Here is a 27,484-nt window from a genome sequence, read left to right as displayed (position 1 = left end):
CAACGAAGCTCTCGCAATTGGTTATCATCATGCCAAGTATTTCCCTTAGAATATGGTGAAGACAAAAAATGAGCATGAAGAAAAACTACTGGAGTTTTTGTCAGGTCAGAAATGAATGCCAAAGCTCTGCAATACCTGGATGTGTAAATTGGCGACAGTAAGCATTTTAACATTAGCCCCTTTAGCTTCATAAGACCATAACATGTCATTTGTGCATGAAGCTAATCTTTTGGACTTCCAAGTGGCCTGAAAACAGATTAACATTGCTCTAACGATGGTATAGATGCGTTTGAAACATTCGAAACTTCACTAAAATCAACAGAATTGATCAGTTTTGATGGTTTGTCTTCTATGTATGGTGTTGCAAAGCATGTCTAGCATGCTAACCAACTCATTCCCCGTCAAAACCTCCTTTACTAGCGGTGTAAACACCAACACTTGCTCCAAGTTCCAGGTCTGGACTGCTAGCTGCACGGCTAACTGAGCTGACTAGCTAACAGCAGCTAAAGTTGGCAGCAGTTAATGGCTGCTCTGGTGATATGCTGCTCCATATTTGTTTTGAGTATGAATTCAACAGGTGGCCAATACTTATATACTACGCCTTTTTTTTTTTTTTAATCAAAACACGTGAAACCATATTTTATGACTCGGTAGTCCAGGACCTTCAGTGCGACTAGCCAGTCATGTTTTCATTATGTCATAGCTTGGCGACTTGGGGCAAAAGAAACAGAAAAATACGCACGTGGGAGAAGTTAGTCTTTCAAACATGTGTTTAATGTAGAGAAATGGTCTATTTGTGCCACTCCGAGGAAGGCTTGGAGACGCATCCATGTGTTTCTAATGGGCTCCCTCAAATAGACATAAACATAACCAGGTATTTTTGTTCCCTTAACCTAATCAACCGGCAACAGAAAACCAAAAATAATGAGTGAACTTTGAGTGAACATATTATTATCCTCATTATGATTAATAACATGTTCCTATTCGTAACTCATTCAGCCAGAACAGCTTGCCCCAGGGGTGGACTGGAGACAATCCTGGAGTGACATTAATCATGACGTTCCAGGAACAACGCCAGCATGACTCGCAAGAAGCTACGGCATCACCACAGCAGATCGGTCGGGCTGAAACAACGGTCCTGGGACAGCGTTTAATTATGATGTTTTAGGAACAACACCAACATGTGAAGATCACCTGCTAGAGTGCCTAATTTACCCTATTGTAGGCCTGAGAAGCTAACAACAGTGAAGTTTGGAGTGGATTAATCCTAAATCGGAATGCAAAAATCCAGGTCTTAATGAGTAAAGCTGTTCATTTTGAGAGTGTTTCATCGTCGTTGTTAACTCACTTTCAGAATAGTTTCCCAGAAATAAAGCTCACTGTAAACATTCACGTAATTTTAGTCCTCTTGTAACTTGCAGGCTGTTGCGATGGCGGCTCAGTTCACCTAATCTAGGAAACCGTATCGACTTTGGCTGACCTGTAGCCTCACTATTGATTTGTTGTTTGTCAGATAAATTGAACATCTGCGCGCTCTTGTGCATTTGTCCTCATTTACATTCGTCGGCGCTAAGATGGCGGCCTGTTTATCCTAAAGCCTGGAATGGGGTGACCTCGTTTGAGCTGATATAAGAGAACCGCCGCCACATAATTAAAACCCGTACTTGACTTGATTTATCGTGCTTGTGCTTTGACAGCTGGCGGCTTGAGAGCTCATTGGCTGTTTGTCGACCTGTTGCTTACACATGTGAGACAAAGTTGAGGGGTTGTTGTGCGGTCGTTGCTCCTGCCGCACTGCTACAATCCTGAACTTTTTTCTGCCTCTGCGTTTTCCGGTCTTCTCGTCTCTGCAGTTGTCTCACTGTTGATTATGTTTCCAGTGTCAGCAGGGAGCAGACCAGCCACTGGGCATGCAGATGTTGTCGTAGATAATTAGACACTGAGCACAGTGGAGGATTATGAATGTGTCGTGATATTAAGCAGATGAAGGCCAGCTCAGGGGGACTGTACCTCAGGAAGGAAGGAAGGAAGGAGGGAGGGTAGAGGGCCATGACAGATGGATGTCTTATCGTGCTGCCTTATCGTGCCCGGTACATTCTCCCAGCGAGCTCGTATCGCAAAGAGATCTCACTAGGCGGCGATTCATCAAAAGACAACACGCATGTGTTAGTCTGATGTTATCTCCATTTTTATTTCTAATCCAATTAGTTGGAGTTCCTTACGAACAGCAGTCGTCTAATGCTCCGTTCTCACTGTTCACACAGAACATGGTGCGATTTCATTCAAATTAACTGTGATGAAGAGTGAAAAACGCGCTCACATCACAAACCTGCCGAATTCTTTTGAATGCGTCAAGGTCTCGTTTAGCCTAATCCGAGTTTCTGACGGCCGAGTCTTAAGGCTTGAGCCGCTCGTTGATAAAAGGCTCCCTGAAAGTTTTAATGTAGTTTTTTTTTTTTTTGTGAGGTGCCGGCTGAGAGACTTGCCTCGGTAAAAGCCTCCACTTTGAGCTACTGAGCCTCGGGGTTGGTAGGATGTGTTCTGACTATCTGGGTCACTTCGCAGTGGAATATATTCTCTCTAAAAAAACTAAGCGTAGTGTTCTCAGATCAATACAGGCTGTGCTCAGATATGCCAGTTTCATTTAATATGCTCTCAGCTGCGTCTCCCCGATGATCGTCTAATCTTCTCATCTCGGAGCAGACAGAGCGGCTGGACTGTTGGACACCGCTCGGGCCGCGGCGGACTGTCCAAAATAGAACCTTCGTTGGTATTTTAGGCGATTTGAAGGACGGTGTGTGCCTTTCATACTCCTGCATGAAAGATTGCATTTCGTTTCCTCGATATTGATGGACCGACAATAAAGTTTGTTTGATGGTTCAATTGATGTGTCTCAGCTGTATGCGTCTATATCGGCTCAAAATGTTTGTTCCAAGTCCAGAAATGTTTTTTCGGGCACTGACATTGAGAGATCAAAACCTGCGCTTTCTTGCATGCATCCGCAGAAAAACACTCTATAAACAATAATCTGGTTGGATGTGTTGGATTTATTTTCTTTTTCAGAGATCCCTTATTGATTTGTTTGAGAAGAGGGGGTCACTCGGGACAGATTTGAGAAACCAAATTTAGTGGCAAACTTAATTTCTCTCTTTTTTTATTTTGTATTTATTCAACTTAACTATACCTAATATGCAAAAGGCCACAAGGATGAACTCAAGTTGTTGTGAAAACAAAAGAAGAAATAAAAAAAAAAATCTAAATTACAGAACATAAAATGTTTAGATCACAAACTGAATCCATTTGTGATCAAATATAAAGTGACTTTGAATCATTTATTTGGAGAATGGTGACATGTCTCTTGTATCATTTGAATGCTTATAAGTTGGTTTCTAAACTAGACATGAGACGATATAAACATTTATCCTGTCCGACATTGTTGCAACTCACAATATTGTCCCGAAAATGACCAAAATATACGTAAAACTTTACAAGTCATTCCAGTTTGTTTTAGCGCAATTTGAGTTTTGATGGCAAAGAAACAGTTATCATTAATGCATCCCAGAGAGGACACACATTATTTTATACTGACAGACAAAGAATGTTAAATAAGTAATCATAAATCACAAGGTCAATAAAGGACGAATACAAGGTGGTGTCCTTATTTAGTGTGGACTCTTTCACATTTACTCACATCTGATTACTTTTTGGTTTTTGTGGCGGATCAAAATAAATCAGAAAACAATATAGAACTGTATGTCAGCGAGCTTGGCGGTCATCCAATCAAATGGACACAAATAAAAAGTCACAGTACAAACTCACCGCTCATTTTGAGTTTGGTATGAAATATTTGCTGTGCTGAGCGGCTGTTTTTTTTTTTTAAACTATCTTCACAGAAACATCCTGATAAAAAATTCCACTGCAATTCTCACTGCACACTATTAATGTGTTCATTAAATATTAAACAAAATATTTTTTTTTGCAAGACCAGCAAGTGATTTAACTCCTGGCTCGATGCTCGGCCAGTGCGGCGACTTCTCTCTCCAGTTCTAGCGGTTTCCCTCTTCCTCTTTTGTTTTACGAGTCAAATCTGAATACATATCTTCGCAGAGGCCTTTGAGTTAATGGTATTACGTAACTGAGCACATCCCGTGGCATAGCAGTTATGTCATAAAGCTTTGAGTAATTACTTTTCATTTTGGATGAAACAGCAGTATAATCCCTGAACATATTAGAGCAATGCCGGCCCAGCATCAACCTTAAGCCCTGGGCTTTCCCTCTCTGGCGAAGGGTTGGTGCTGATGACATTTGTCATTTTGGTGAACATTGTGTCAAGCAAAGGACTGACGGGGCTTTTTTTTTTTTTTTTAATAACCTGTAACTGAGGTTGACTATATAGAGGATTTTTGGTGCCAGAATGAAGTTTTCATTGAAAAATAGGTTGATAGAGACAGATACAGACAGAGAATATAAGAGTTATTGATGTGAGATGAGTTCAAGTGTTTTTCTTTCACAGACGATGATTAAGCCAAATTCTCAGATATGAAAATTAGACATGGCCTCTTATTTAAAAGCGCAGGATGTAAATTTCTAAGGCAAGGCCTCTCTAACAATGAAAACAAGGAACAAAAGTTTGATGACGTCTTGAAAAGGTGTGGTGATCATGGGTGTTTTTGTATTCTTTATTATCCAACAAATCTGATGTGGCTCAAGGCAGAACTGTTCTCAGACAAGGCGATGTTTTAAAGCTTTATTCACATAATTTTTAGTCCCAGGAGGGTGGAGCAACCAGCGGGAGGTGAAGGGGATATGACGCCATTGACGGGCCAAATTTAACGCACCATCGCCTTGAAAAACTAATTTGGATTTCTCCGGGTTTCAACACTGTTGTTTACTTTGTTGTGTTGTGTTCTTGTATTCTAAACATTTCCAACAAAGGTCTAGTCAGTGTTGGACATTTTAACATATTATACCTTTTTTGAAAGGGGGTTGTGTGACTTTTATTAAAGTTGACGGAGCGCTGCATGCTTTATTTTTTTCTCACCTTGCAGGAATTATTAATAGAGACCTCTCCAGTTTCTGAACTGTTGTAAATATTAATGAAGTTTGAACATGCACAGGTACAGATAAGTGAAGCGTGCGACGAGGCCTGCAGTGCTTTGGGAAAAACAAATTTGGTGAACAGGCTGCAGAAATTCCTCTATATTCCAGGTCAACTCTTTGATGAGTCTGTTTATTATCCCCCTGATATGCCTGACCTCATGTTGAATTTTACTGCCTCCGTGGGGAAAAAGTCACTTTTTACGACGGGAGCTGCTAGGATTAGCATCCCAAGTAGCATCTTGCAGACAGCACAGTTTTCTTTTCATTTCTCCCTCTGCAATTTGCCACGTCGCTGAGCTCCGGTGGGGAGGATTCGTTGTGTGACACATTGATGATATTTTGGTCACGTCTTTTCCAAAAATAAATGTTTTCGCTGCCTAACTAATTCTGGCCTGGAGCTGATCTTAAACGGGCCTCTCCTCCAAAAAACTTTTGAAGTGTGGAGTGATATTGAACATCTGGTATCCTGGAGGAGCTCATAACGGAGCGTACTGTTGACGATAACGTGCTCTGCTCGGGTATTTCTTCGAACACTGAAGCACGGAGTGCCCAAATTCCTGCCCCGGAGGCCTCGCCGTCTGACATTTGTGTGACTCTCATTTGTGTTTTTTAATTTTGGATTCTCAGCAGTCGGTTTTTTGAAATCCACTGTGCTGTGACTAAGGGAAAGGAAAATGGAGGTCAAGCCGTCCAGTATTTTCATGAATCCGCAGTGGGGATGTATTAACATTGGGCACAGCGCCTTCTGATGGAGCTGGGACAGGACTCCTGGGTCATATGTAAAGCACACATGGCACAATCTGTGATCTTAAGCAGGAGCTACGGAGGCCTGCAGGGACATTCCTGCGCTCGAGTGTTTCGCTGCCGATCCTCATTTCACATTCTTAATTGGTTTCCATGCAGGGGTGGATTTTGAAATCGCTAACATGGTTTTGGACCGCCTTTGTGCAGCCCTCTGATAGGAGATGTTAAGTGCCTCAACTTTCCGAAGCTAAAAATAGAAGCAAGCAGTAGCTATGGGACATAGTTTTCTTGTGCATAATGCAGTACTATGAGAAGTGTTGTTGTTTGAATATCTCCTCTGTCCTTTTTATGTCTTTGGTTAATCAAGACCCTGTTGTTTAGCTTTAGGTGTTCAGAGGAGAAGTCACAGATTATCTTTACAATAAAATCCTGGATCATAACACTGCTGTTCTGTCAACTGAAGTAGCTTTGTTCTGATTTTATACAATATATAAAAGGCCTAAAACATTTACCCCTCACTGTACATATATGTATACAGCATGACTAATGTTATACCTCATGCACAGGTGAATCAGTAGGGAAAAAAACTGCATTTGTTTAAAGGATACATTTGGGACTGGTCTCGAAGAAAATGCGACTAAATGGTCACAGTGCTGCATACTTTCACTGTTGTCCAAAAACACATCAGTGAGCCACACTGTTGCCCCGGGCGACGTGGTCCATCATTGCAGTAAACATGGACCCTGTAGTTTTATTTTGAAGTCGGCGCCGCATGCACCATCCCGCTGTCGTAAACACCGACTGAGTAGACCAACAATTGTGTATCGATTCGCAGCTCAAAATAGTTTCTCACCAAATGCAACATTTATTTCGGTTCTGGGCTTGAACTACAGTTCCCAGCTGTTTTTAAACAATGTATTTTAAAAATGGTAAAATGGCTCCTTAAACAGGTTTGTCTCTTATTTGGAACAAGAAATGTTTGGGGCTGAGCGCTGCAGACAGCAAAGGAAAGGATAGGCAGTCAGTGGTTAGTTTTGGTCTTTGTCATGAATAATGCCTGCTTCAGTTTCACCAGCCAGCTCTTGTGTTTTCAACAAGAAACTAATGTTAGAATTACCAGAAAAGTGGGATTTTTCTTTCTTCTGACCTGCTATCTGCAATCTAAAGCCTTGAATAGACTACTAGATTAGGACGATCCTTTTCAGTTAATATTTTGTGCGTTGCTAACAATTCTTCTTCCCCCCCCCTCAGCTTTGGAGAGGAAGATGTCCATGCGACAGAGCAGAGACGAGTTGATCAAGAGAGGGGTGCTGAAGGAAATCTTTGAAAAAGGTGAGCTGATGACACACGGTTACATTCTGAATCGAATGGAGCTGGAAACTGTCTGGGCTTTAAATAGAAACTGCGAGAAGAGGGGAGGGGAGGGGAGGGGGCAGATGTGGTGCACTGAATTGGAAGGTCTTCAGTCATTCATCTCCTCATTAATCAGTAGTCTCTGAAGTGCACTCTTCAAGATTTGGCACGGGGCATCTCGAGATATAATCTTTCATTATAGAAATTTTGTAGGGTTTTATAAAGTCTTTGATCTTGATTTGATGTGCCTTACTCAAAGCTAGTGAGTGTATTTGAGTCGGACAGCAGGGTGCCCGATGCCTCGGGACATGAAACACAAAGTTGCTGAAGCCGAGAAAGTCCATCGACTCTCGCTGAGATGTGAACAGGTCAAATGAGGAGATATGAGACCTTTTTTTTCATAATTTATTGTTTTAAAAAATTTAGCCTTCTGGTCAGTGGTCTCTTTGGAGTCAGAGCTGAAAACAAACTGACCTAAATCAAGTACGAGCCACTTCTCCGTGGCTTATTATGTGAACCTTGAGCTCACGGTAATGGTAAGAACTGATGTTTTTACGCGAAAGCTGTGCCACTCCAGGAAGGCATATTAATAGGGAGAGGTGTGTTCTCAATTCTCCTGCCCAGTGACAACCTAGTTTCTGTAATCAAAAAAGAAAGCGTGTGTGCACAGCTCGATAGATGAGCGGTGGATATTTTTACATAAACTACATCAGTGAAAACTGTGCTGTTTTATCACTGACGTCCCTCTGATGGATAGATATACAATGAAGCTTGTTCTGCTCCAGGATGCTATAAATGGAAATGGATAAGTGCGGACAAAAATAGAAATGCATTTAAAAGAAAAGAAAAGAAAAAACGTGCCAACCTTTCATCTGATTGGCTGCTTTATTGTAATTGGCTTAAAACTGGACGCTGTCTTTGACTGGCACTCGGTGTGCCTGGATTTAATGTCTCACACACCAGCCAAACCCTCATACGAGTGTGCTAGTCACCGTCTCTTTAAATGAATTTAAAGATACGATCAGATCTTTTCTCTTGGAGATGCTTCAAAATGACCATCTGATTACAATAGAGACATTTTACTTTAATATCTTCGACAACAGCGCAAGAAACACCGAAGGAATCCTTTGAAAGACCTCCTGAATGTTAAAAATCAAGAGACTAACCTTGCTCGTGAAGTTGTAAAGTCAAAATGACAGTTGGGAACGGGGGAGAGTGGCCAAAAAAAAAAAAAAAACCATTGTTTGTCAGAATATGTGAGCAGCATTGTGAATTGCACTGTCAGCCTGAAAATGTGATCATGTAAAAACCATCAAATGGCTCAGCGCGCTGAAAGAATTAAAAAAGCAAAAGTTCTGTCACACGGCACGGCTGACACTGTTCCTCGGTCTGGTTTGTGCTGATAAAAGACTCCTGGGTAGTTAAACAGTCTTAGCCTCCTGAATCCCCAACCACCCTTTGTCACAAAGACTCAACACCCCGAGTTCATTTCAAACTTTGTTTGAACAGTCTTCTTGGAAGTGTCTTTGTCGTGCAGCCATTTTCAATATTGATTGTTACTCTTTTTTTGTGTGTGTGTGTGTGTGTGTTTTTTAGCGACAGTTGAGTTCCGCTCCTCGATGGACGGCGGAGTCGGCACTCAGGAGCACTCTATCAAATCATCGATGGTCCTGTCCACCAAGAAATCTGTCACCTACCCAGGTGACCTTCAGGATACCCCCGCCAAGCCGCCGCTGTACCACAAACAGCCTCCTGCGCTCCCTCCAAAGCCTTTCTCTAGGATCCCAAACCATAGCACAGGTCAGTTGTCTTAGTTGATGCTGGATCGCAACATTTTTCCCAAGCATCCATGGAAGTGCCTAAAGCGGGGACTCCACTGGTTGCAAAAATAAGCCTACGAGAAAATGGTCCTACCTCTTGCTTGATTTGTTGCCTCAGTAAACAGCTTCCTAATGACTCTATGGTCTCAAATGCTAGTTTCAAGTCTTCTTCAATAGAGCATCATTTTGTAAATTTTGTACATTTTAGATGAAAAAATAGACAACAAATGCTTGTATGCTTTAAGGCTTAACTACCTTGTGATTGACAAGAAGCTGCCACAGCGTGTCCTCGGCTTTGCAATCACATCCTGCCAGGATATCATCCCCGCACCCACCTTCTCATCCAAATATGATACTATTGGGTCCGAAACAAAACAAAATGGCGACTGCCTTTAATGCCAAACCCCAGGCTTGAAAACACAGTCCACAATCCAGTGGGTGAAGTCACACCTTACACTTGATTTTCCCTTTTTCCGAAACCAATGTACCCTACTGCTATTCATTTCACCACCTCAGTGAATCTCACACAGTTAATACAGAGAGCTTGTTTCGGTAAATGAGTCATGACGGCTGTTGCTTTAAACCCTACCTGCGTTGCCACACATGTGCAAAGGATTAGAGTAGTCTCATTAAATTCTCCCGAGGAGAGGTCAGCTGAGCGCTCTCTGTCATTGTCAATCTGTCAGTCAGAGGGGAAGTGGCATTACCCTGGCCTAATTCCCGCCACTCTGCACTGATGTCTGAGCCATGTGTCATCGTCCACGAGCGTTGTTTATCTGTCTGCACCAGCAAAGTGTAGAATATGGCCCACACCACAAGTTGAAAATGTTCAGTAGTCCGTCATTCTGTCCAGTTATACTTGGTTATTATTATTTTTTTAAGTCTTTTTATTGAGTTCTGTCAACACATATGCACATTTCCGTTATACATACTCGGAACCCCCTTTTCCTTTTTTTTAATCATTTTATCGTTTCAACTGAACTACGTTAACAACAAGAACACACAACTACAGCAGGACCAACAAACAGACAGACAAGACAAAGAAAGACAAGGAAAAAAAAAAAAATAGATATAAATAAATTTAAAAAAAAGCATATATACCCACACACCACCGGGATAATACCTCTACATTCTTAATACTATAATATGCTGTGGCCAGCTTCATTGTCATTAAACAGATAGCGCAAAGTTCAAATTAGAGGGGTCCACCGTGTCCAGTACTGGTTGCCAGATCTTAATAAATCCGTCCACATTGTCATGGATGGTGTAGGTCAGTCTTTCCAGAGGGAGTATTCTCAGTACCTCCTTATACCAATCGTCCAGTGAAGGGGTGTCCTTAGAAATCCAGAGCTTGAGAATGGTCTTTCTCGCTGCATACAAGAGTATCCCAATCAGTTTAGCATTAGAGTTGTTTCGTGCACTGTCCACCCTAGCTGCCAGAACACACTGAAGAGGTGACAGCTGCCAGTCATACCCAATCAGGGAAGCCACTTTGTCCCTCACTTCTTTCCAAAAAACTTGTATCTTTGTACATGTCCAGAACATATGAACATACGTACCTGTTTCAGAGTTGCATTTAATACATGTAGAGGAATTTAGACCCAGTCGGCCCCTCAACCATGGTGTACAATGAAGCCTTATACTTGATTTTATTTCTCCCTAGATTCTTGCCAGCCAATGAAGTTGCCCTGTATGCCCGGGGGAAAGCACTCTCCACCTCTGCCTCCCAAGAAAGTTATGATTTGCGTGCCTCAGGGGGGGCTGGACTCATCCCCCTCTCCGTCCCCCAATCCCCTCAGTGGGCTCTCCCAAAAGTGTGCCCCTTCCCAGGGCATGTCCCTCCACCACGGCACCCTGCTGCCCTCCCAGCTCGCCGGTCTATCCAGTCTCCACCAGAGCCACGGTCACCCGCTGCAGCTCCAGTACGGCAGTTTGCACGCTCCCAGCCGCATCATCGAGGAGCTCAATAAAACCCTGGCGCTCTCCATGCAGAGGTTTGAAAGGTCAGTATCCGTCGGTGCTCTGGTCATTAAATTTGATTGTCCTCCAGTGACAGCGCGGAGGGATTATAGATCAGCCTCCATTTTTCTGTCTGTCTTAACACCACACATTATATCTTGGATCGGTTTGGGGAATGAAATGTGTTAGGGTAGCTGTAATTATCAGAACGCGAGGATATAACAATTTTGCCAGTGTGCCGAAGACATGTCTGGATCATGTTGCAATGATATCTACTGAAGTTGGCATATAAACCAGCAAGCCCTGGCCCATCGGGGCACCTAATTCCTCTTTTTGCCTCAGAGGCGATAGTCTGATGGTGTATGTCAGGCCTCCGGCGGGTTGGTGCTGACTGATGCTTCAAATCTTCTCCTGTCCCCTCCTGAACACATCCCTGGACTCACAGTCTTGGTTGAAGGCATTGTGAATCACCTCAGTAATGTATTTCCTGTCTTCAAACTGGCCTCCAATGCTGTTGGAGCTTGCGTTCCGGCTAGAGCGTTCACGATACCAGATTTGTTTTCGGTTAAATTCACATTCATTCATGTGTCTTTATCTAATGAATAACATTTGTTGAACGCGTGTAGGGTGGTGGGGAGGGACTCACAATAATGTCTCTCGTTTGGACGTGATTTTGCACAGCAGGAGTGAATAAATGAGTAGCAGCCACGCAACAGATCCACGCCACACACTAAGCAAGGTATCAGTTATCTGTCACAGCAGCTTTTTACTTCTTCCTTTTACATTGCGTGGCGATGCACAACCAGTGTAAAGGTGCATTACCGACATCTACTATAACAAAGCAGAACAGAAGGTAAACAAAATAGATTTAAGAGGCGCTGGATTATCAGCGTCACCCCTACTGGATAAACCAACACCTTCCCATAAAATCCATCTGTTTTGCTAACAGTCATTACAAAATGTGCCTATACCTGATAAACACAGCCTTTTTTTATACCGATTGGCCCGTAGTGTGCCGATGACAACTTTCCTTTTAAAAAAAACTAACTTTCCTTCATCTGATGAGGCTCTGATTATTAGCATGAAATTCTACCATCAAAACAGCACTAATCCGAGTAATTACAGGAAAAAAAAACCCATTATAATTGGCTTAGGGTGTCCTGTTTATTAGGTTGTATTTTCATGTCGACTCTCAAACACATCCCGGTGTTATTGAGGTCGCATCCTGCCACGTAGCGCTGGTGTACAGGTCTAAATCGGCACACTGCCTCACAGGCCAACATGGCCTAATTTTTTTGAAGTAACTGTGTGTATGTGTGGGCACAGGCACGCGGAGTAGGCGTCCCTCCAGCAGTTGGCCTGACATAACATGACCAGCTGCTCTTTACAAGAGCTGCGTTTTCTTCGTGTTTTGGAGGAGAAAAAAAGGGACAGGATAGCGGCGGATTGGACATTATGTAAGCGCTTACATTAGGATCTCTTTTCCACCAGAGTCATTTGGGCACGGATAAGGAAGTAATGGTACCGACATCTCTCACAATTAGTCTGAAAGCTTGATAATGGTTACGTAACAGTGGCTCATCATAAGAGGCTCCAACTAGACTGTGATTAATCAAATCTATCAAATATGTCTCCGGTTTTGCTCTTGCGTGTGATTTCTGCGCTCCTGAGAGTTTTGTTTTTTTTTTTTTTTTTTTTTTCCGTCACCTTATTTTTGAATTATAGACCTTGTATAATCTGTTACTCCTCTTCCTCCGTGTAGTTCAGAGGATTGCATGGCATTGCGTAGGACTGCACAAAATTGTAGTTGGTGTGTATTCTTTGTGCTCCACTTTTGTTTCGCTGGAGTTATACATCTCCTCTCCCTCTATACATGGATTAAAATCCCACTGAGCTATCATTGTACTGTGCACCAGAATCCCCCTTTATTGTTTTAAATCCCTCTTCTAGATTGAGGTTTATTGTTTCAGAGACATTGCCATGGTATAGAGCCGGACCTGAAAAATGTTAATGTGATTTCTTATGTCCCTTCACTGTTAGGGGGAAGGGCAGGCTCAGCCTCTTATATAGGCCAAATGGTATGTGGCCATAAGTATTGACCCATGATTTTGTCCCCTTTCAATCCGCCAGCTCTGCACTGCACGGTGTTGGTCAGTGCGCTCCCCTGGACAGAAGAGAAGTGCCGTCCGTGATCATCGACTATGAGGATGACAAGGAGAACATGCCCAACGAGTCCGATTACGAAGACCTGCCCAGCATGTATAAGGACGAGGACGACGACGTGGACGATGACGACGACGAGGACGACGAAGATGACGACTCGATATTTACAAGTGGGTGACCTTGAGGAATCCGTTTTGCACGAGTAAAGAGAAAGTTTCGTACAAAATTGTTAAAGCAAAAGATGCATTAATGTATCAACAGAGACTGTAAGATTTCTCTGATCTACTTGTCTACATGTAAAAGAAAAAGGTAGGTTGAGGAGAGTGCCAAAAAAAGTAATAGTGTGCTTTGGCAGGAGAACTGTCTTCGCCTGCTTAATCGGTCAGGGTAGCTCATGTTTACAGATGTGTCAACACATTTGCTTGACTAATCCTGATCGACAGTACTGCTGGCTCCACCCGAAGGCTCTTTGAACTGAGATGTAGCTTGACCTTCAAAGCGGGGGGGGAACAATGTTCACAGAAGTGTATCCAGCTTCACGCTGTCAGCCGCGGAAACGGCTCTTCACTTGTGACTCCCTTTGCATAACTGCTGAACTGTGCAAAGACATCCGCGTCTTTGACACCGTCCCCTTTGTTTCCACCTGGGAGCGCGTCGGAGGGTTTTAAAAGGTTGGGATTGGCCATGCGTGATGGGGTTATTTTAATATGCCACAGCGTGACTCTTAGGGGCGTTGAAAGAGTGTGAGGAGTGCTTAAAGGTACAGGAAACATTACGGGTAAACATTTAAAATGTTTTGCAGAACATCAAATCAGATTCAGATCATCATAGTTTGGATGATGAGGGTTGTGTCGTATTTAATATTTGGACCTTCTTCAATTTTTTTCCAACTATTAACATCTCGGCATCAAACACATGTGAAATAAAGATGACAATTGTAACACTTTATATTGGTGTAACCATATAAACCATTAACTATTTGCTTTCAATTAAGCAGTATTAGTTCTGTGTTAGCGCTCACTAACTTACTGGAAGTTTGACAGTTAAAAGGGAATTCTGGTATTTTGAAGGATCTGTTCATATCAAAAGTTTTGGATTGCCTCAGTTAGAAGACACAGCACAGCTGCAATGGCTTCGACAAAATCCATCGGGCGACTACATCCACCGAGGTTTTTACCCCTGGCGTCTGACAACATTACAGGAAGGATTCCTTAAGAGATGAGACTTTTGTTAAAGAGCAGGATCCTCTTCTTCTTGCTCGTCTCTCTCTTAAGTCCTGGTTGAGGGGAGTTGTTGCAGTGAGACTTTAGTGGAAAGAGGAGTCGGAGGTGGAGAGAGGAGTGTGGGGTTTACCTGTTGGAACCGCCTGCAAGAATGTATTTCCAAAGCCTTCGCTGACTAACGGATTTTGGCAATCAGGTCGGGCCAACAACAGCTCACCTCATGAGATTTCAAAGCGAGATTTCTCCTCGAGCGAGACGCGTGTTTCCGGTTAAAAAAAGGATTTATGCTACTAATGTGTGCAAATAGCGACTATTTGATGGTGATGTTAATGGTACCGTGACATCATTTAAGTAAGAATTGATGATTTTCTTTTAAAATGTCATCTTTGTTTATTTCTTTGTCTGTGTGGTCTAGATCCAAGGTATAATCTAATTTAACCCGTTGAGACATACAGTAGACTGAAGACATTCCTGTAAATGAGGCCCTGGGCCTGTGCTTCATGCCTGCGGCTCCTCTCATGTTTTGACGTGATGTTTAACGTTCAGGTTCCCTGGCCCAGAAGGTGCTGAGGAAAGACTCCCTGGCCATCAAGCTGAGCAATCGTCCATCCAAAAGAGAGCTGGAGGAGAAGAACATCCTGCCCATGCAGACGGATGAGGAGAGACTGGAGTCGAGGCAGCAGATTGGCACCAAACTCACAAGGTGAGACAGGTTGCGCGCCATAAATTTTTAAACCTTCGAATACATTAACTGGCATGCAACATTCATGGTGCCCCCAATGTTTTCAATAAACCTGCTTGATGATGCTGTGGCAAACTTGACAGCAGCTGCAGAGAAAACGACACCGACGCCCCTCAGTCGAGCGTCTTGACTTACTTTGGGCCGACGATGGCCCAATATCCTGGCTGATAGGGACTGTGACTCAATCCAAAGCCGAAAGCAAATATGAGCCTTTTTTTTTCTCTATCAAAACACTTTTACATCCTTTCATTTCTTCCTTCTCAACATGCGATAAGGATAAACGCTTTATCTCGTTAAAATGAGGGCTCTGAAAATGGAGCTGACCTAATTTCAACGATGCATCAGCCCCCCCTTCTCTCTTCTCTTGTCTTCTCTCACTCTCTCTCTCTGTCTCTGTTTCTGTCTCTCTCGCTCTCTCTCTCTCTCGCTCTCTCGCTCTCTCGCTCTCTCCTCTTTCTTCCTCCTGCCTGACTTCCTCCCTCGCTGACTGAATCACCACGGTGATGCATGTGCCAAACTATCTCCACCCGACTCCTCCACACAGCAGCACCACGCAAGCAAGCAATCCACTTCATACCAGCAGTTTACACACACACGCTGTACACTGGTGCAGTGCGTATACAAATCGCAGGAATTTGTATACATGCGTTGAGATCATGAATGCGAGTTCTAGTAATTGAACAGATCAAACAACGTAATGTTTTCTCTCCCGCAGGCCTCATTCGCTTTCGTCCACGTCTTTTCAAACACGACTCGCCCGTCTGAATGAAGGGGGGGGGGGTGTAATGATGTGTCGACAGAGGAAGCGACCGTCAAGCATATGGGTAAAAGAGAAAAACCCAGATAGGATGATAAGATGCGAGGCGTGGGAAATATGGTTGCAAGGGGAAGGGATGGAGTATTATCTAGAGACATTGGCAAACAAGTCACCGTTCCCCACTGTGATTGGAACACAGCGCGTGTTCCCAGAAGGCCTGCCTGCTTAGTCGTCATGTTCCCGAACAGCGTCCTTTGCACAGTGTCATCTGATGCACAGTTCCTAATTCCATGCTTTTTTTTTTTTTTTTGCCAGCAGCATTGTGTCCTGTAATGTTGTTGTTGCGAGGCCAATCAGAATTGATTATGGTAATGCCACTCGAGGACAGGCCGACCTCAACTTTCTTCCGTTGACCTGATTCACTGGGAAAAACCTCCGGAGAGCCCTTATCTCAAGGTTGGAAACTGAACGGAAGAGTTTTCAGCTTTCACCCTTGAGAAAGTTGACAAACACTGCTGCGTCTTTGGCTTAGTGTTTGTGATCCTTGCTCGCTTCAATATGTTTTCACTTGTTATGCGGTTATATCTCTTAAAGGAATAGTTTGACATGTGCTTTTTTGCATTCTAGCTTTAGAGTTTGACAAGAAGATGGATACCTCTCTCGTGTCAGCCAGTTAGATTTGAAGCTGCAGCTAGGAGGGGGTTAGCTTAGCATGCCATAACCTCTCAAAGAAGGCGGGGATGGCTAGGAAAAATGCAAACTACTTACAAAACTCATTACCTCATAACAACGTTATGTGTTGAAAACTTGTATCTTGAAGTAAGCATGTATGTAAAACTGTGATCCTAGTGATGGGGGGGGGCAGAGTGGCTGAGACAGAGACACAATTCATACGATTACAAGACATTGTAGCATCAAAATGATTTTGAAGATATTATTTTAACCTAATGTTGCTTTAAGTTGTTGACCACTTGCACATCGGGCAAAGACAGATTCAAAAAGGGTGTTGATTTAGATGCCTGTCGAATAGACTCCAAACTTCCCTCTCCTTTAAGCTTTGTTTTGGTCTCCACCAGTCTCAGATAAAACTATCTGACTCCTTCGATGTAAAAGGTTCCGTTATGTTTTCTAGCTAGTCTCTTAATTCTGTCTTGTCTGTTAGCTGCTGAGAACAGCTGCTTGCTGCTGCTGAAAATGAGGTTGATGAGAGCAGTGCATTGTGGGCCATAAAACCAAACCAAAGAGCTGAAAGACACTAAACTGCTAACATTAAAATTGTACTGTTTTGATCATTCTTTGTAAGTTTTGTTTTAGTTTCGTCCTCAAAAGGGACACCTTTTCACGTTACACAGGCTGTTTGCAATGCTTTCCAGGCAATTCAGGCCCACAATCCACTGCGCAGCGGAAGTTACGTCACATTTAACGAGCCGCCAAGAGCGCCCAGACGGATGACAGCTCGTTAGCTGCATTCCAAACTGTATTCTTTTTCTCTTTACTTCAATGTTGACTTGGGATGTAGGAGCAGGGGGGGGGCGCCGTAAAAGCTTAAGGCGCAATGTCACGACGAAGTAGTATTTTTACTTTGTACGCATACTGCATGTAAGAGTATGTACTGTGTGAGCGCAGCAGTAGTATGCACTAAGGATAAAAGGCATGCAATTTGGAACGCAGCTAAAGTTATTTGATTCTTATGTTAATATATCTTGATTAGTGCAGCTACAAACAAATCTTTCCTCACATTAGCCACATCATTAAACCTTGTGTAACTCCTTTATATAATCTCATTACTCTCAAGTCTCTCGTCGTCATATTGCACAAACCAGGCAGACAAGCACTTAGCCGATAATGAGAACGCTTTAAATAAACCTGGCTGTGACAGAAATTATTGGGGAAGGAGCGTCCGTATGGATGTTTTGCAGCCTAGTCTGAGCGTGTTTACTTACAGCAGCTGCGTTTTGGCTGGCGCGATGCTGATAAAATGCTCGGGCCACACTGAGAGGCGTGGGGCTCCAGTCTGAGATCCGGTGTCTTGACTTTTTTTTCCCTCCGGTGGGAAAAGAAAATGACACGAGAGGAGAAGAGACAAGGCACTCTGAGCACAGGCCTAGGCCTGCGTACAGTAGCTCACAGGGCTGAGCGGCTTCAGATGGCTGTCACGTCTAACGAGATGGAGACAATCATTGATCCAGCGCCTACAGTTAGGTCCACCGCCGCAGGGTCCTGACACAGTGCTATAATAAGAGTCCCCTAGTTGAAAGCACTTAGAGTGACCTTTCACAGATTGCCTTTGGGTGCTTTAGTCATTTCAGCCACTCATACATTGAGGAAATTGGAGATAATCTGTGCAAAATGTATCTCTTGAAATGGTGTGACAGTGTCTGTCTGTCTTGTTCCATGTGTCTTTTGTGTGTGCACGGTTTATTTTAGCTGTCTTGGCTGCTGAAACCTTTCAGTTGCCGCGTGATGGTGTCATAATCTCCTTTGCCTTATTCCGCATCGGATGAAAGCTGAGTCTTCAGGAAATATGTCTTTTTTTACTGGCCTTCTCCCCCTGCATTGCACCAACGTATTATCATGCAGGCTTTCAATTAGAAGAGAGGGATTGTGATCACGGCTAAGCAAAATTTGTTGTGAAGTTCACCTGTCAAGCTATCAAAAGGAGAAGGGCTTATATAAGATGCAGTGGGGGAAAAAAAAAAACATAAGTATGTTGCTCATAAATAAGTTGTACTCGAGCCAAAGTAAGGAAACGTTGAGTTTATGTTTATTTAATTCGGTTTGGGACTAACGTGTTGCAGTTTACTCTTAAGTCGAGAGTTGTCAGTTGTGATGGTGCCCATGCTGTGAGACAAAATGTCAATAACCTTGCTGGCAGTTGCTGTCAAAGCTGCAGAGTGAAAACTGGGCAAAATGTAGAAACTGTGCAGCTTTTTTTTTCCTCTCAGCTGCTCATCACTACATGTATCACCGAAGAAGAACACCAAGCTTGCACAGATATTCCCCTGAACTGTGACAGCTGATGATTACATGCTATTACATGTAAAGTAGGTTGATTTGCATGATGAACTTCAGCTTTTATTCTCCCCCCCCCCATCATATTGATTCAGTGTTGCCATGCCGACCTAGCTCCTGTGATTATGTGCTGACCACGGATGCATGTTTTCTTCCAGGCGCTTGAGTCAGAGACCCACAGCAGAGGAGCTGGAGCAGAGGAACATCCTCAAACGTGAGTGTCTCAAACTTGTATATGTAACATCATTTATCAGCTGGACGGTTCACACCAAAATCAAAAATGGCTATTTTTCATCTTACGTGTCATCCATCTAGATTGTTTGTTCGACTTTTGGAGATATCAGCTGCAGAGTGATCTGCCTTCTCTCGGATCTAATGGAGCCAGATGGCACACGGCTTGTGGTGGTCAGAGCGCCCAAAAGAATACATTTTCAAAAAACTCAACAACAACATCTCTTTTATAGAAATCATGACCTAGTTACTCAAGACATTCCACAGACCTTTGTTGTGGGCGGTTTCACGTAGGAACTGTTGTCTCTCTACCGAACTACAACCACCAACGTATCACCTTGCAGAAGGGACGCGAGCTCATGACAGGGCGGGATGTAAACATTAATGGCGTCCTCCTCGGCTGTGCTGTAGCTGTTAGCCAGCTTAGTTAGGTTAGTTGGCAAGCGTCCCGTCCATGAGTGGATGCACACGCGGTGATATGTCAAGAAAATCGTTCCTACATGAGACTGCTCGCAACCAGATCTGTGGATCATCCTGAGTAAATGCGCCATCATTTCTGGAAGGAGACATTACTGTCTATTTATTCATCGTGAACCTTTGAACCCTGCAAGCCATCTAGTTCCATTATATCCGAGGGAAGGTCGGCATGTCCATGGCTGATCCCCAAAAAAATCCGCAGCTCCAGAAAAATCTAGAAACATAAACGGCGCCACAGGCAAGAGGAAACCCATGTATTTTTGACTTTGTGGTGAACTGTCCCTTTTAAAAAACATATGGCACAGTGATAAAACAACTCAAAGGCCCTCTCTAACTGTAAATTAAATACACTGCAGCAAAGCATGACTCCATATTTACAGCAGCCGTCATTGCATGCAGGCTTCACATAGTGCAGCCTGGTGCTTTGTGGGGGCCCAGTTTTGTGAGAGCTAGTAGTGAGCGCCTCTCCCCTTTTTTTATTCGTCCTCGGTCTGCCGTTTCATCCGAGGCATGCAGGCAGGCAGCAGGGCTCCCCGAGGAGTCACGTCGAGGGAGACTGGTTCCTCAGCTCAAAACACATGCAGTATCAGAGAGAAGCAGTTCTGCTGCCTGGGACTCTGCGGCTCTCTCACATCAAAGGCTGATTTGCCAGCGGTCCCCTGCGCTCCTAGAGGCTTCCTGCGTGATTGGCAGAGAAAAACACAAAGGCGACGAATTCACGAGTGGCAAGTCATGTCCTCACCGTCGGTCTCGCACATACAGTGGCAAGGTTAAACAAACAGGCTCCATGTTCAGGAGAGTTAACCGTCTAGAAACCTAAAATGGGAACAGTACCATAGACGCAGTCAATGTTCAGCACGAGCACAAATTCAGTTTGACTTCTGAAGCCCTTGCAAACAGGAGCAGGGTCCCAGCATGCATCTTGTTTGCTCTCGTCTCGCCTTTTAACTTGCTCCTCTGAGGCTCGGTGTCGCTGTTAAATGACTTATAGAACAAGACGTGGATGATTTTTAAAAAATGTTTTTAAAGAGGTGTAAGACCTCAACGTGATCAGCATTTTTTCCTTGTAAAATCCTTAAATAGGCCAATCACTTGATCGTAAACACGGACTAACAAGCCCCGGGACAACTTGAAAGGAACAAAGCGATCATTCTCCCCCGATACGCATCCCTAACAGTATTAAACAGCCAACGATGGAAAATGTTTTAGGATATAAGAAAACTTATCCAATTTAGTGCGAACCTAATGAGCCATATTATGCAAATGGTGTGTTTGTTACCCTTTAAGTGATTTCCAAACATTTTTCTATTTGCATGTGCCTGAACTGGCGGCGTAACACTCAACTTCTCGTTCTCTGCAGCTCGCAATGAGCAAGAGGAGATGGAGGAGAAGCGGGAGATCAAGCGGAGGCTAACACGAAAGGTGAGTCCGAAATAGCGCCAAAGGTGCAAAACCCACATTTGGTATGTGATCTTCGGAGGGGGTGAATTGTTGGCCAGGCATAAACAAACACTGTGACAGTGACTCATCTGTAGTGAGAAGTCAAGAGTCTCGTCTGTTATGGACGTGTTGCTGTAGTTCTCAGGTCTCCCCCAGGAGACGACGACGCCCTCGTTGCCCTTGGTCCCTCAGCATTTTGGCTGCCAAAATCCTTGGACCCCATAGGGAGGTGTTGAGCATGTTCCCATCACTTTCAATTAGATTATAGCACTTCCTGCTCACCTGCAGACATGCTGCTCAAAGCAAAAAAAATCTCACAGCTGTTGAAGTATTTTATTTCATGCATCACATGCCTTATGGTACACAGTGTAGGAAGTTCACTGTTGACGTATTTGTGTTTTTAAGATACATATACTGTATATACATAAAGGTTAACGTAGTATAGAATAAAAATGTAGTATAGAGTGTCGCATGACTAATACTGGATTTTAGGAGGTGGATACAGATTTTTAGAGTTAAAAAAATGAAATATGTGCTGTATATTTCCAACTTCACACCTGACCAGAGCCTAAAGATGAAACTTGGACACAACTCATGATCTGAATAAATAAAAATAAGGAGGCTGAGTGTAAACCGTGCTGCCAGCTTTACACTTACCAGTTAACTCAGTTGTGCAAATGAGGAGCGCACTGCTTCAGTGAACTTCCTGCATGCAGTGCGATATTAAACTCTCTGATGAACCTACATGAGAAATACTGACTGTTCAAGTTTGTATAAGGAGTTGGAATATATGTGGTTCACCAAGATGGAGAATAGCAGTGCGTTCCCTGGTTGTCTTTTCTTTAACGCTGTTTTTCTGCTTTTGTTCCAGCTGAGCCAGAGGCCCACTGTAGAGGAGCTGAGACAGGCCAAAATTCTCATCCGATTCAGTGACTACGTGGAGGTGTCAGATGCCCAGGATTATGACAGGCGGGCAGATAAACCTTGGACCCGGCTGACAGCAGCTGACAAGGCCAGTATCACTTACACTAATCTTACAGTTAAATTGAGATAATCTTGAAATAATCCCAGGATCCCTCCTTGCCTGCCTTCAAATTTCTCCAAACACCATCATGCACCCCTTCCCCCATCCCGAGCCTCATGTGATGCAACCCGTAAGGCAGGAGAGTAATGGCCGGAGGATGTGTTCCTCCTCTCTAGTTACAGCAAGTTCCACCTCAGCTGTTTGGTTCCCTGATGTGAGTAAACACCCTGGAGCAGTCCTGCTGCTCGCTGCCCAGCGGTCCACGCTTCTAACTTTTAATGAGTCCTAGATTTTTTGGCGGAGCAGCAATGCTGCCTCCTTTGCTTTGATGCTGCGCAGCTCTGAGCACGCCAGGTCGCACCTGAGGACCACTCGTGGAAATCACGGGGATTCAGCGTTTTGATTATGCAACAAACTCCCCTTACATAAGAGCATAATCGGACGAGCAGTGCCTCAGGACCCCTCAGCCGCAGCACTTCTCTGCTGACATTTTTTTCCTGCTTCTACCGTCTAAGCACAGATTTGAATATTGTTTGCTCTCCCGTCTCTGAAGCATCCTCCCCAAGGCCGGAGACGTCCCCCTTGAGTCATAGTGAAAAGCAACAGCAATGACATCACCTGGCTGGGCTGCTATCACACAAATACTATCAGAGGAGACGTATGATTTTAATAAAGGCACAGCACACCATTTTATTGCCTGGAATTTTGACTCATACTCACTTTTGGAATCTCTTCGCAATCTTTGCGCCCTTGGGAAAGGCACTTGGTCCTCCACTGCTCTTGTGGTGTTACTTGAAAGGCCATGGTTCACTGGGTATTGTCCCAAATGAGTGTGTGTCTAACCACATGAATGGGAAACCGCTTTGGGTTGTGCTCTAATACCTTCCTGGAAAAGGGAAAAAGATACTGCTGGTAAACACTTACCTCTGCTCTTTGGTGACTTGGGACTCTATTACACGCCGTCTAATTCATTCATCTGATCTCAGCTCCCTTGTATTCATAAAACTATTTGTTTTGAACAATGTTCTTGTGTCAAAACCTCAAAAATGAGAGAAAGCATCACTTCTCTAATGTTTTTTTCTCTCAGTAGTTTATAGTGTCACTAGAGATCTGAGGTATACACGAATGTTAGGTTCTTTTATTCACGCTGTGCTGAATGCCAGTGATAGCAGGGTAATGTTGTGTTTTGAGCTAGTTCAAGAGGTAAGTGGGAAGTATTTTGCATTTTTCCTGACAGAAGATACTTGAAATACCAAAAATACATTATTTAATGTTTTATTTTATACACAAATAAGACACATTTTAATGTCCAGGTTTAAATTCTATATTAACTGTACAACAATTACCCTAATCATTATCTTTGTATACTGTGGATAATCATTTGCACCATTTCCTAGAAATGAATTTACTCCACTGCATTTATATTTATTGCTCTTGAACAAGACATCTGCTAGGGGCCCGGTCTTATGGTTGCCTGAAAGAACTGGTGGTTCACCTACGTACCAACTGTTCAGCTCCCCACGCTGGATTTCAGTTGGCCGTTCACTCTGTCAGTCAACGGTTGTTCTGACTGCCTAAACTCAAATTATGTGGAGAAAGTGGCAGAGCTCACCCGTAGGGTCAGATCAGTCCAATATTTCTGGGCTCTTATTTTAAGTCTTCTTAAGGGAGGACTGCTTGGAGTGAGTGACAAAATAAAATATCACAACACAAATCAAGTACCGCTGTCAATATTAAGACTGTTTGTACTATCACAAAATATTAACACAGAGCTTTCTGATAACTATTCATTGGCAATGTGAATATAATGACTAATTGGATAAAGGCTAGTATTGGAACAAGTAGAACAGTTTGGTAAGTTCAGAAAATTACATTGCTTTACCGTTTAGCCAGGAAGAGACACTTATACCATATAAAGACATAACAAAATCCAAAATCTAAGATGATATATATAGTCTCATATCACAATAACACTCATGTACTTCAGGAGAAAATGGAGTACGGCTTGATTTATTTCCTTTTTGATCCAAGAACTGACGACTGCTGCGCCTTACATTTACTCTACAGCCTTGGCGTTCTAAAAATACCATTACGTCTATAGATTTGATGTGTTTTTAACATATGTAAATCCATGGCATCATCTATTCATCGTGGTTGAACTACCCGAGCAGACCAGCAACAGATTGCATATTATTGTTCGCACTCTTAATGTCTCAAGAGGAGGGAAATTGAGGGCTCTTGTGATGTGAGAAAGAGAATTCAGCGGAATCATTCATGGCCCCGAGATAAGCCTAAATGATGCATGAAGCATGCTAAAAGGAGGTAGAGTCGGAGCTTAGAAGCTGCAGTTTGTGTACTAAGCCCTTCTGCAGCTTTTTTTTTCTTCTTCTCAAATTCCCTTCTTGTTTTGTCCCCCGCAGGCAGCTATACGGAAGGAGCTCAACGACTTCAAGAGCAATGAGATGGAAGTGCATGAGTCGAGTCGCCATTTAACCAGGTGAATGTGCAGGGATTCACGTGTGACCGTTGCATGCCTCAATATCAACTTCAGTGGTGCAGCCGGAGTGATTCGTATGCTGGGGGAGGGGTTATTGGCTGTACAGTGCAGCGAGCTCCGGCTGAAGTGATGAAATGTGATGCAATGTTTGAAAACAATACTTTTTTTGTGTGTTCGTCTTCCAGGTTTCACAGACCATAGTAGACTACCACTCACTGTCTCGAGCAGTGCCAGACCCGGCGCTCTCCTCCACTGAGAACCTTAAGTGCTGGACAGTAAAAATGGTGCCCGTTTCTACAATAAGGCCATGTCTTCTGAAATGCCTTTTTCAAGACCCACACAACTGAGTCGGTACTACGCTCCAAGATGCAGACACACCCACTACTCCATCCATTGTAGTAGCACATAATGACTCCAGTTGATTCACATCGCCCCCCCCTCTGTGGAATTTCGCTCGACTGTCTCCGCCGAGCTCTCAGGCAGGCGCTCAGGTCTGCGGGAGAGCTTTCGTTCGCAATTGATTGACACCTTTCGACGACCGGCCGAGGAGCGACCGCACCTCGGCTCATCAATAAACACCCGGTGGACGTGTCTCAGTGGACATGTTTTTATCCCTCTTCTCTACTCCGGACTCCTCTACGGACAGCTCTGTGCAGGGATGACTGTTCTTGGCTCACTCACTCAGCAGGAGATTCCATCTTAACTCAACCTGCTGGGACTTAACAAAAAAAAGGAAAAAAAAACCCAAAACAGCTTAGAACGACACACAGGAGGGGAGGGAGGGGGTCCAACATTAGAATCTTGTGCAATATTTTTTTTCTTTTGCTTTTCCTAGGCTATAGCACCCCCTGGAGTCCCCTCTGTGTCATTACTCTGTAGTCCTGACTTTTTCTTCCTCTTCCTCTTCCTCCCCCATACGTGCAATTCTCACTGTACCGACGTCATCTAATTGCTAACTGTGAATTCGAGAGTTTCACTCTCTCCAAATGTACATTTTGTTTATACCGAGGAAGGCAAATTACATTTTAAAGAAGAATCATGCTTGACCAAGTTTCATTCACGTCACAATCTTACGAAATTTATTGTAAAAAAAAAAAAAAAAAAAAAATGCAGCTGGCAGATCTATTCTGGTTCCAGTGTGTCGCAACTATTATCTGTTTTATATTTTTGTTTTTGTTTTTGATATAGGCACTCGGATCATAAACGACTCATTCTCACGTTTTTTTTACGTCTCAGCTCGACCACGTTGTCGTCCGACATTTTTTTGTGTGTGTTTTGCAGCGGTGTGTTTTAATGATCTTTGCTCATAATGTGCATTGTATTATACACTTTACTTTTATACTCATAAGCTTTTGACCAAGCAATATCTGTTGTTTGTAGAGAAGAGGTTAAACTACAGGTGTACTACCCAATTTTTTATTATTTTTTGTTTTTTAATGTGCTCATACACGACACCTCACTTCAGGGTTTTAATTTTCTTTTATACTTTTACAAAGGCTTTATTCAGGAGGAACTATTTTCGGTATTTTTCTCAACTGAGCCACCCAAAAAAAAAAAACATCGTCAACAGCTTAACCACACATTAGGTCAAAATTTGAGTCTCAAGTCTGTAATTGAACATGACGCATTCTCAATTTTGGAAAAACTGAATTTTACTGAATTCACTGAGTCAGGATTTTTAAATTTTTATTGCTAAAAATTCTTTGCACTGTTAAGAGTTTGGCTTTACAAACGGTCACTGTTTTGAGGTCAGGGCCCAAGTGTGTAAAATATTGTTGAATCTCTGATCTATGACCATCTCGTATTTTTTTTTCACTTTGACGGTCTTGTTGTCACCGATCCTTCGCCACACTGTTCCAATGCTCATGAGCTTTAAAGTGCACAGAATATTTTTATTATTTTTTACTGTTTTACTTTTAAAGTTGCAATATGAAATTCCACGTTTTGTCGGATGAAGAAAAGCAAGTAGATATGATGCATCTGTCTGCGATGGAAAAACGTGTTCGCCCTCATTTTCAAGGTCTCGATCAGTGACTCCAATAAACCTGGGAACCGAGAATATAAAAACTTGTTTTGCACTTTATGATTTTTATGTAAATTAATAAGGGTTTTGTTAGAGTTCGGAGCACACGTCACAATGCTCCTTTTTAAAATCAAAAATATTCACTTGGTCATCTAATCTCCGAGACTTTGAAATGTGAGGTATTTTTTGTGTGTGTGTGTTAGAACAAGCTTCTGTATGATTCCAGCATCATGCCATTGTTTGAAATTTTTCCGTCCATAGGTTCAGTACAATTAGAGCATAAATAGGAATGAATTTATACAAAAATACGCTCCAGATCTCATTTCAGCTCTAAAAAACAAACCTGAGCCGCTGGGCAGAGCATGAGGCGTCTTTTTTTTTTTCTTCCATTTTGCTGGAATCAAGGAACATGAATTCAGCAATAATCTGTTTCCTTTTTACATGTTGGTGAAGCAACTGAACGAATCTGAAAGTGTTCCTTTTTTTTTTTTTCATTTTTGAAATACAGAATACCATGTAAAGGATACGTCATGCCAATTAAATCCCATTTCTGAATGCATTCGAATTGTTTGAATCATTATTTTTGAGATAGAATATTAACACAGTTCATGTCGTGCAATGACAAGAATATTTCAATGATACCAGGACATTCTTGTGATTTTTAACTATTGTGACATTTATGACAGAAGACTCTTTTGCTAACGTTTGCAAGAGCTGCATCCAAATTTATTGCAAAAGGACCCTTTTTTAAGTACGGGGGATCTGACGCCGACTACAAAGAAGTGACGCATTAAAAAAAATATGTGATCCTAAGAAAATAAATTAAAAAAAATATATGTAAATATGACACTAACAAATGGACCCTGCATTGTTGAATGTATCCAGTTGGGCCGGACGTCATCTGCACCTGCTTGATGTT

At 42.9% G+C, this 27,484-nt stretch overlaps 1 protein-coding gene across 2 annotated transcripts in view; it reads left to right on the top strand.

Annotated features, from left to right (window-relative positions):
- Positions 1 to 27,124, top strand: part of LOC115573074 (phosphatase and actin regulator 1-like) — a 91,519-nt gene extending 64,395 nt beyond the window's left edge. For both annotated transcript variants that reach the window (XM_030403695.1, XM_030403694.1), the window contains exons 3-12: positions 7,096 to 7,176; positions 8,794 to 8,997; positions 10,681 to 11,020; positions 13,107 to 13,309; positions 14,909 to 15,065; positions 19,032 to 19,087; positions 20,942 to 21,003; positions 21,893 to 22,033; positions 24,466 to 24,542; positions 24,728 to 27,124. In XM_030403695.1, coding sequence (XP_030259555.1) covers positions 7,096 to 7,176; positions 8,794 to 8,997; positions 10,681 to 11,020; positions 13,107 to 13,309; positions 14,909 to 15,065; positions 19,032 to 19,087; positions 20,942 to 21,003; positions 21,893 to 22,033; positions 24,466 to 24,542; positions 24,728 to 24,743 — 1,337 coding nt within the window. In that variant the 3' untranslated portion in view covers positions 24,744 to 27,124. The remainder of the gene's footprint in view (positions 1 to 7,095; positions 7,177 to 8,793; positions 8,998 to 10,680; positions 11,021 to 13,106; positions 13,310 to 14,908; positions 15,066 to 19,031; positions 19,088 to 20,941; positions 21,004 to 21,892; positions 22,034 to 24,465; positions 24,543 to 24,727) is intronic.
- Positions 27,125 to 27,484: the final 360 nt, after the last annotated feature.

This window comes from Sparus aurata, chromosome 21 (assembly GCF_900880675.1).
Source record: "Sparus aurata chromosome 21, fSpaAur1.1, whole genome shotgun sequence".
Taxonomy (NCBI): Eukaryota; Metazoa; Chordata; class Actinopteri; order Spariformes; family Sparidae; genus Sparus; species Sparus aurata.
Note: the sequence above shows the minus strand (reverse complement) of the source record. Positions and strands in the feature narration are given on the sequence as shown.